Source organism: Centruroides sculpturatus, unplaced genomic scaffold, assembly GCF_000671375.1.
Source record: "Centruroides sculpturatus isolate CEXI.00-Female unplaced genomic scaffold, Cexi_2.0 scaffold89, whole genome shotgun sequence".
In the NCBI taxonomy this organism is placed as follows: domain Eukaryota; kingdom Metazoa; phylum Arthropoda; class Arachnida; order Scorpiones; family Buthidae; genus Centruroides; species Centruroides sculpturatus.
This window is the reverse complement of record NW_019384460.1, coordinates 363,874-373,336: the sequence shown is the minus strand read 5'-3', so window position 1 is coordinate 373,336 and position 9,463 is coordinate 363,874. Positions and strand designations below refer to the sequence as shown.

Sequence of the window (9,463 nt, the reverse complement as noted above, 5' to 3'; positions counted from 1 at the left end):
CTGCGCTTGCCCGGAGAATTTTTTGTCAACAACAACGACAACACGGTAGACGCATCCGATTTCGTCTCCGATCTCCGGAGCAGGATGCGACGACTACGTCCCGTCTCACCGCGCAAACACGGCAACCACCAGACGTTTGTGTTCCGTGACCTACAGACCTGTTCCCACGTCTTCGTGCGCCACGACGCCATACGTAAACCTCTACAGCCCCCATACGATGGCCCGTTCCAAGTCCTCCAGCGCTCCGACAAGACGTTCAGGGTTAACATCAACGGCAAGGAGGTGACGGTTACTATCGACCGCCTCAAACCAGCCTTTGTCGCCGACCCTACAACTTCCGCCCCAACCAGCACGGAAGAGAGACCCCCACCACCAACGGACCTCGACGAGACCCAACCACCGGTCACAACCCGCTCTGGACGACGGGTACGCTTCAACCTAAAGTATCGTTGACACTCGCGGGGGAGTACTGAGGCGCTAGCACCTACAGTCGCCACCAGAGGGCCTCCCGTCGATGACGTGAGCGTTACGTCAGACGACCGCGCTTATTCGACCTGCCACGACACAGTTCAGGTGTGTTCGACAAGAGCTCCGCTACTTACGACTAAACAAAGGATTGTAGTGCCAATCGACCATCGTCCACGTTGGTGCCTACATATATAACGCGGTTTTTGAAAAAAAAAACATTACAACAGATCATGCCAAATATAGTTATATATGTTGTTGCAAAGAAAGTGAAGTAACTTTTTTTGGATGTTTTGTATATGCATTACAAACCTAAATGAATGAATAAAAAAAACGTGAAATTGAAAATAGATATATACTTTACCTTTTCGTACAATTAAATCAATCCCAAATAAAGATGATATAGACAGAGAAAATAGCAAGAAAACTATCAGCAGTCTTATGCAGTTTTTGATTCTTTGTTTATGATATAATGTAAAATGTATAAATTTAAACACTATTTATGTACTGTATGTTTATACTTTAGCAGAGAATATTATAAAGAATTTTATTAATGCCACACTCGTAAAGAATTCATCTCTATCCTATCAGAATTCCCTACTACTCGCTTGAATCTATTTCAGGTGTATTTAAATACTAAGATAATGTTTCATATTTTACATATTTCTATATGTCTGAATAATATAAGTTTTATTCTGTAAATAATATTTCAAATTTTCCAATAATATAATACAACCGAAACACAAATGGAATGTTTTATTCTACTACAATAAACAATATAATAAAAATATAAATTATGATTCTGAGATACTATCATTCTTCGAATAACTATGGAGATATTACAAATGCTTAATTTTTAATATATAATTAAACGTATGACATCCATACTCACGAATAAAGTAGTGAATGACAAATTTAAAATACCATCGAGTGTTCAAATTATAAGCGGACTTTAAAACGTGTCACATATCAACAAAAAAATGATGATTTTTTTGTTTAACTTTATTGTTAAAAAATTCTTCAATTAAGATCATACCAAATAATTCCTGGTTGTGCTGCACACTATATACTTATATATATATATATATATATATATATAGTGTGTGCAAAATAAAAAAAATTTCGGACAATACAATAGCCACAGTTATTTTTTTCAAAAATGGGAAATTTTCATTAGGAATCAACAAAAATTCAACCCGGGGCAACACACAACAGAGAGAAATTTTGACATTAGATAGGTTAATTTCACCAAAAATGTATTGTGGACGATCTCATGGCCAGCAAAGTTTGAACAATTGCACTCAAAACCAGTGATACCAAAGAAGATTGGAGAAAGAACGAGACATGCTATGAGCGTCGAAGTGATCTCACTTAGTAATGAGTCTCTGAGACAGTCTTGTCCCAAATACAGCCTTGCCGTTTTACTTGTTATGTATAAATTTATTATTTAAAACAGGGGTGTCCAGCCCGCGGGCCGCATGCGGCCCAAGGCAAGTTCCAATGCGGCCCAATAAACGTGTAAACAAAACCAAAAAATTTTATTTATTTATTTCAACGGCATTGAATGAGGAAGTGATGGCAGTCACAATTCCACCAATTAGCTAGGTGTGAGTAATCCATTCCAGAGCATGGGAAGACACTGTATGTAACATTATTAGTGAGTAGGCACTCTTAGCTCTTCACTGCATGGTTCCTGCCTTGGTCAGCCATAATGAAGCATTCAAGTTGACTGCAGATTATGCTAACATATCCCAAAAGTGAGGAATATAAAAGTACTGAATATTCTGGCCAGAAAGACTTTCTGCATAAGATCTTTCACAAAATGACAAGAAAACCATGATGGCAGAGGAGACACTTGAGGATACACTTCCCTTTTTCTGATCTCCAAGAATTTTCATTGATGTGTTGTGTATTGTTTTTGCATTTGTGTACATTGTGACAGTTATAAATGATTATTCCCTGGTAGGCACCTCCAAAAACAAGTGCAATGTGCTGATGATAGAATCAAAACTATAGTGCATCAGCTATTTAAAGAGAGAAAATGAACTATTCAGTAAAACTGCATTTGTCATAACCTATAAAAACAACTGCTGTACCTTTAAATGCAGAACAAATTTTACTTTTTCTAACATTTTGAAGCATTTTAAATGCTCTTCCTCAGCATAAAAATCAATTGCAATTTAAAAATAAGAATGAAAGCTGTGCTCTGGAACAATTTGCATTTTGACAAATGCAGTTAAATGGTTGGGATTCTAAAGCATTCGTTTCAAATACAAATTGTTCCAGAGAACAGCTTTCATTCTTATTTTTATATTGAAATTTGTTTTTATTCTGAGGAGGGATGTTTAAAACAACTGAAAATGTTAGAAAAAGTAAAATTTGCACTGCATTTAAAGGTATGAATGGTTGTTCATGTAGAGAAAATGAAGCTATAAAGTAGGAAAGGCAACAATATCAGACATAAAAGCAAACCAACTAACCATCTTAGAATGTTCTGCGCAACTTTATTCTGATAATTAATATAAGTAGAGAAAAACAGTGAAAGATGCAAGTGACATTACATTTGACTGCATGCTTCATTTGTGATTCCTTTAAAGAAGGAGCAAATGGGGAGTCATTATCAAGTCCAAATGTGAAATCACTGGCTTCATAATGCAAATCTGTAATGTCTAGTATAAAATTAGCAGAGTGAATCATTACATTTGTTTGCACAAATGCTAGTGGTACTCCTGCATTGCTATCACTGGTGATTGGAAATTCTAAAAAACTTCTGTTTCAAAGATCCCTGCATGCTTACCATTCACAGAGAATAAAAATGTGTAATGGACTCAGATCTTTTTTGTAAATACTATACTAAAGAATTTAAAATTAATTCACAGTTGTCATACAAAGATAACAAACACATTCAAATCTTGAAAATGCAGGAAAAATTTAATAACTAAAACATTTTTGGACATTTTTAACAACATTCTTCAAGTAGTTTGTCACAATGGCAGTTTGGACAATAATAATCTAGAATAATAGTTCAAATTTTTACCATCTGAAAGTTAAAATATCGTAGATCGAACATCTTTAGTTGTTAAATAATCTTGAAAATGCAGCAAAAATTTGAGTGTTTTGTTACTAAAGAATTTATACCAAGCATTAAAAGGCATCGTGAATACAAAGGAAAACAGGACAAAAATGTTGCTGCTGCTCAATTGTACATCATGTTATCCATCAACTAATATCAGACATACTAATTGGTGACGGCTTTGAGTTGATGTATTTTTCACCAAATATCATAATAAAATTAGTTAATCAATGAATCAAGTCATCATTGAGAAATTGAAGAGAATGTTCAAGAAAAAAATTCTGACATTTACTTTTTGGTAGAAGGAAAACAGCAGTCCTTCAAATGTTGCTTTTTAGAAAAACTAACATCTGAAGGACTGTTACATGTTAGCTGAAGCTTGGAAATCATTGACAACAATTGTATGATAGACTCAGACGAAGTACTCAGAATCAAATCAGTGAATTTATGAACTTGTTTCAATTGATCTCTGGATAATGATGATGCATTTGAATGGCTAGTTAGTGATGCAAATATTAATGGTGATTTTCATGTTTCAATCTCATCAGTTAGGACATGTATCAGTGAAACTAGAGACCATGTCAAAAATGATAAGCAAGAACAAACAAAATGGGTCTGATGAATGTTGAGGCATTTTTTCATTAGACAGTAATGACATGGTATGAGCAGTAATCTGTTTTCTCCCACTCAACTGCTGCTGCTCAAATCGATCAGGAATCCAGCAGCAAAGAAACAGATTCTATCTTTTACAAAGGAAAATAAGTAGTAATATCTTACAATAAAGGTAAATTATTGCTCTGTAACATTCATTTTCAATTTTTATTTTATATCCTGATGTTATGCATTCACGTGAATTTTTTTCTAGCATATACAATTCAGTGTTTTGTTATCCAATTTTAATTTATTTGAACCATGTCTAGTTCTAATTAGTTTGGATAATTGGAGTTCTACTATATCTAAAACAAAATATTTTGATTCAATTTTGCTTAATAGAGAATTAGTTCTTGAATGCATTCATGATTAAATATTAAAATTTCTTTTTTGAATTTAATTTTAGGTGGAATTAGCATGTGAACTCAAGAAACCATTATTTATTCATGAACGAGATGCTCATACTACATTAATAGAAATATTAGAACAATTTTTGGATAAATTACCCTTTACTGTGATTCATTGTTTCACAGGATCAAGACAAGAATTACAGAAATATATTTCCATGGGATTTTATGTGGGTTTAACAGGTTAGTATCAAATTAATTTTTACTTTAATGTATCTAATAAATTTATCTAAACATTTTTAATATAATTACAATATACAAAATTTAATTTGCATGTGTTTGTATTCTACTGTGATCAAAAAGTATCAGAAATGATTCATTTAAACTGCATACATATACATGAGGGCACTGTCATTATTTTCTTCATTTGGTATGACTTTCATTGATTTCTAGCAGCAATCTATGCATCATCTGTTTTTATTTGCAAATACAGTGGAACCCTGGTTAATGACCAAATCAGTTAATGAATTTTTATTTTGCAAAAATTTTGTCTCATAATGGACGAAATTCGGATAATGAACATAACAGTTTTTTGTGTCAAATTTTAGTTGCTGTTAGACATGCGCAAGTTAAGCATGGCTTTTCCGAGTGTTTGTGCTAAGCTTCTTTTTTCAGTTTTGCAATTTATATATTTAATCAATATGGCATCCAAGAAAGAGAAAAGTGATAGTGGCAATAGAAAACAACAATGCACTATCATATTTGAGAAAAATTTTGATTAAAAGAGTAAGACAATCAACTTTAGATCAATTTCTTGTTCCTTACCAAGAGAGACCTTTATTCAAAGAATCTCCCAATGAAGTGCTACCCATTATTTTTTTGGAGGGGAATTTCCCTTCTAAGCATTAAGCTCCGTATACCTCCACTCCTCTGCCATTAACTTCAACAAATGAAAATATGTACAGTACAGTGCTATTTTATTAAATAAAGTGTATGGTACATGTTTGCTGCTGTAATGATAGATACTATATTTTCCTACATTTTCATCAAAGAAAACCTACTGTATTTTACAAATAAAATCACAAAAATTTCTGAGGCTAGAACAGATAAAATTTATTTGCATTAATTTCTATGGGAAAAATTGGTTTGGTTAACAAACAGAGTCACAGAACGGATTGAGTTCGTTAACTGGGATTCCACTGTAAATGCTTGTTTTATGTGTAAAGGATTTTTGTGTTGGCAATTTTTTTTTTCAAAATGTCTAGTGTAATTGAGCAAAGAATATGCATTAAATTTTGTTTTCACAAAAAATTAGAAAATTTTGGAAATGTTGCAAAAAACCTTTGACGATAGTGTATCAAAAATAAGAGTTTTGAAATTGTACAAGATGTTCAAAGAAGGCACAGAATGTGTTAAAGATGAGCCATATTCTGGTAGATCACCCATTCCAACTGATGAACAATGTGTCTCTCGAGTCAGATTTGGTTCTCAGTGATCATTGTTTAATGATTAGGGATATTATTGAACATGTTCTAGTATTGTTTAAATCTTGTCAAGCAATTTTAAAAGATCATTTGGGCTTGTGGTGCATCACTTCTTGAGTTGTCTTGAAAATATTGAACTTTTTTCCCGAAACAATATGTTCAAGTGGCTGAGGAAATGCTTTCTTGAGATGAATTATCCTTAAAATGCATCATTATGATTGATGAAATGTCACCATTAGATGAATAAAATGTTTTCTTTTGTATAATGTAATGTATATACATTCCGGACTGTTTTCCCCTCTTCAGTCCATATTGTACAATTGCAACTAAAAGTTTAGTTGTTTTATCCAATTTAAGATCTTAAGACTTGCTAAAAACATAACTTTTAAGTTTTACTTCCCTTTTACCCTGTTGTTTTAAATACAAGGGCTATTTTCAAAGTAAAGTCTGTTTTACAATAAAAAATGAACTACTAAACATTACAAGTAATTTATTTTTTTCTTGTATTCTGCATATTTTTGACAACTTTTCCATATAGTTTCCATTCTTGATGAAACATTTGTCATAGTGTGAGACCAGTTTCTGTAGATCCATATCATAGAAGTGTGCCACCTGAGAGGATTACCATTCCTGGATCGAGAGCACAATTTCCTACAGTCCAAGTTTTCTGACACAATTTTGTAAAGAACTGACCATGAAATTTGTGAGAAATTAACTGATAGGGTGGAAGTGGTGAATTGTCTGTTTCCATGAATCATGGTGTCTTCTGCACAGACAAGATCATCAATGATTACAGACGACTGACCCAAGCACATTCTCCCAACCTTCCTTAAACGTTCTTGCCCACTTACAAAATTTGCTATTACTCATGGCATTTGAATCATAAACTTCACAGATCTGGCAATGAATCTCTGCTGATTTCACATTTCTTGTTGCCAGAAAGTGAATAACTGACCTTATTTCACAGGTTCGATCATCTTAAACATTTTCATCACACATTGTATAAAGCACACACTGCCAACATTAATTAAAATATTTGTGTGCAAGAGAAGTTAGGAGACATTTTTAAATGTGCATGTTTGTAACTTTGCACATGTGCAAAGATATTACCAAACAGACCTTACTTTTAAAATATCCCTCATACTTACTTACATGTGACTGATGGAATAATGATCATTTCAGCTTTAACAATTGTACAATATGGACTGAAGAGGAGCAAACAGCCTGAAATGCACATTCATTTCATTGTACAAAATAGTCTGTTTTATTCATCAAATAGTGTTCCTGTGTGATAAGTTCTACTTAGCAACTTTCTTTTGTTCTTTGGGAGTAAGCACAAAGAACAAAGCAATCAAGTATTAAATGCTCTTGTTGTGTTTGTGAATTTTGGCTGAAAATTCAGCAAATACAGTTCTGCAGGCTCCATATTCACCTAATATTGCACCATGTGACTTTTTCCTGTTTCTTCAACTAAAATTTCTCCTTCATGGTCACTGCTTGAGTCGAGTGGTGTCATAAAACAAAATTTCATGAAAACGACTTTAAAGTAAGTTTTGAGGATTGGAAAAATCATTGGTGTAAATGTATTGCAGTGGGAGAGAATTGCTTTGATGAATAAATTCAAATCTTGCATTTTATTGAACCATTCCCAATACTTTTGATCACAGGGATAAATAAAAAAATAAAGTCCTAATATACTTTCAATGTATAAATGTAAAATAGCTTAGCTTAACTTTAACCAAAATATTTTAATTAATAAGAGTACTTTAGAAGAAGAATTATTTTACAAAACAATGATTGATAATGGTTGACAGAATACCTTTAACCAATCATAAAGTAATTTAAGTTTTCCAGAAAATACATAGAATTAATTTTTTTCCACACATGTTAGTAGAATGAATATTCATTTTAAAGTTTCTTCTTTTAAAATATTATGATCAAATTGTTTAAATTATTGTAAATTTATTAAGGAATATTATATATTTATTTTGGTTTTTTCAAATGCTATATTATTTTAGAAGAAAATATTTATTATCTATTTATTCTATAGAAAGTTAAATCTTTTTATTAGGTTATCTTTGGAAAGATAAATCAGAAGATGGTATTCGTAAAAGCTTAGAAGATGGTCTAATCCCTTTAGATCGTCTCTTATTAGAAAGTGATTCACCTTTTATGTATCCTAATACACGTGCTTCCAAACTTCCTAGCCATGTTAAAAGTGCCTTAACAGAACGCTCTGTGAGTTTTTTGCATCGCTACTGCACATTTCAGAGAAATGAACCTTGCTCTCTTCTGGTGACAGTTGAAATGATAGCTGCATATCTTAAGATCAAGCCTGCTGATGTTGCCTTGAAAACAACTTATAGTGCCTTAAAAGTATTTGGACTAAGTTGAAATATTATTATAATGTCTTAGACATTTCAATAAGAAAATTAATATTGCCAATTGTAAAAATTATAGTGCTATATTTTATTGATAAATTTTATATATTTAGACTAATATAAACAATTATTTTGTGCTTTGCTATATCTTATCCTTTTTCATACAATATTAGTCTTATTTTTTCATCATAAATATTTATAATAAATTAAAATTTTTATAATGGAGATAAAATATTTTGGCAGCTATATAAAAACTTTATTTTTAATATATAATTTTTTATTGTTCATAAAAGTATCAATTTTTTTATTATTAGCTTTAACTATTATACATTATTGTTAACTATTGCACATAACTTCTGTAATTAACAATTCAAATACAATAAAGTCACAAAATAAATTTGCATCAAATTATAATGTGTGCTAAGAATATATTGGCCAATTAAATTTATTTTTTTTAAACCGTCCAATTTAATAGTATTCCATATAATCTAAAAAAAAAAAAATATTGAATAACTATTTAATTATGTAATAGGAAATTTATTTCTATTTACTATGCATTTTTCTTCTTATATATCATGAAATATTCCAAATAGATTAACTTTCTTCTCAGAACAAATGGATTGTTTTATACTTTGAAATGATAATTTAGTCCACAAATACCGATAATTTCATAAATATTAAAGGTAGTCATGACTAGCATTAAGGGCCTTACTTGTAAATTTTATAATTATTATTAATGATGAATAAAACAAAAAATGAGATTATATGTGGTATTTGCAATTTTTTAATTCAAATCACTTTGCCCCTATTGTTAAATAAATTTTCTTCAGTGGTTTATTATTATTATTACAGTAGAGCATCGATTATCCGACCCCCGATTAACCGTCACCTCGGTTAACCGACCGTCCTAGTCGGCAAATTTCAAATGTCCGCTAGTGATGTGGCGCTACAATATTTGGCTATGTCTTGGCTACTTTAATATTATTTTTACGTGTTTTAGCTGGCAACACTCATTCGACCATGAAAGGGAGCCAGTATTTAAACGAAGCTTAATTTTCTAAT

General features: G+C 31.7%; 1 protein-coding gene across 1 annotated transcript in view; it reads left to right on the top strand.

Annotated features, from left to right (window-relative positions):
• Positions 1 to 9,238, top strand: part of LOC111620826 (3'-5' ssDNA/RNA exonuclease TatD-like) — a 14,387-nt gene extending 5,149 nt beyond the window's left edge. Inside the window, exons 4-5 of the mRNA XM_023362818.1 lie at positions 4,596 to 4,779; positions 8,092 to 9,238. Of these exons, the coding sequence (XP_023218586.1) occupies positions 4,596 to 4,779; positions 8,092 to 8,414 (507 nt within the window). The 3' untranslated portion in view covers positions 8,415 to 9,238. The remainder of the gene's footprint in view (positions 1 to 4,595; positions 4,780 to 8,091) is intronic.
• The last annotated feature ends 225 nt before the right edge of the window (positions 9,239 to 9,463 follow it).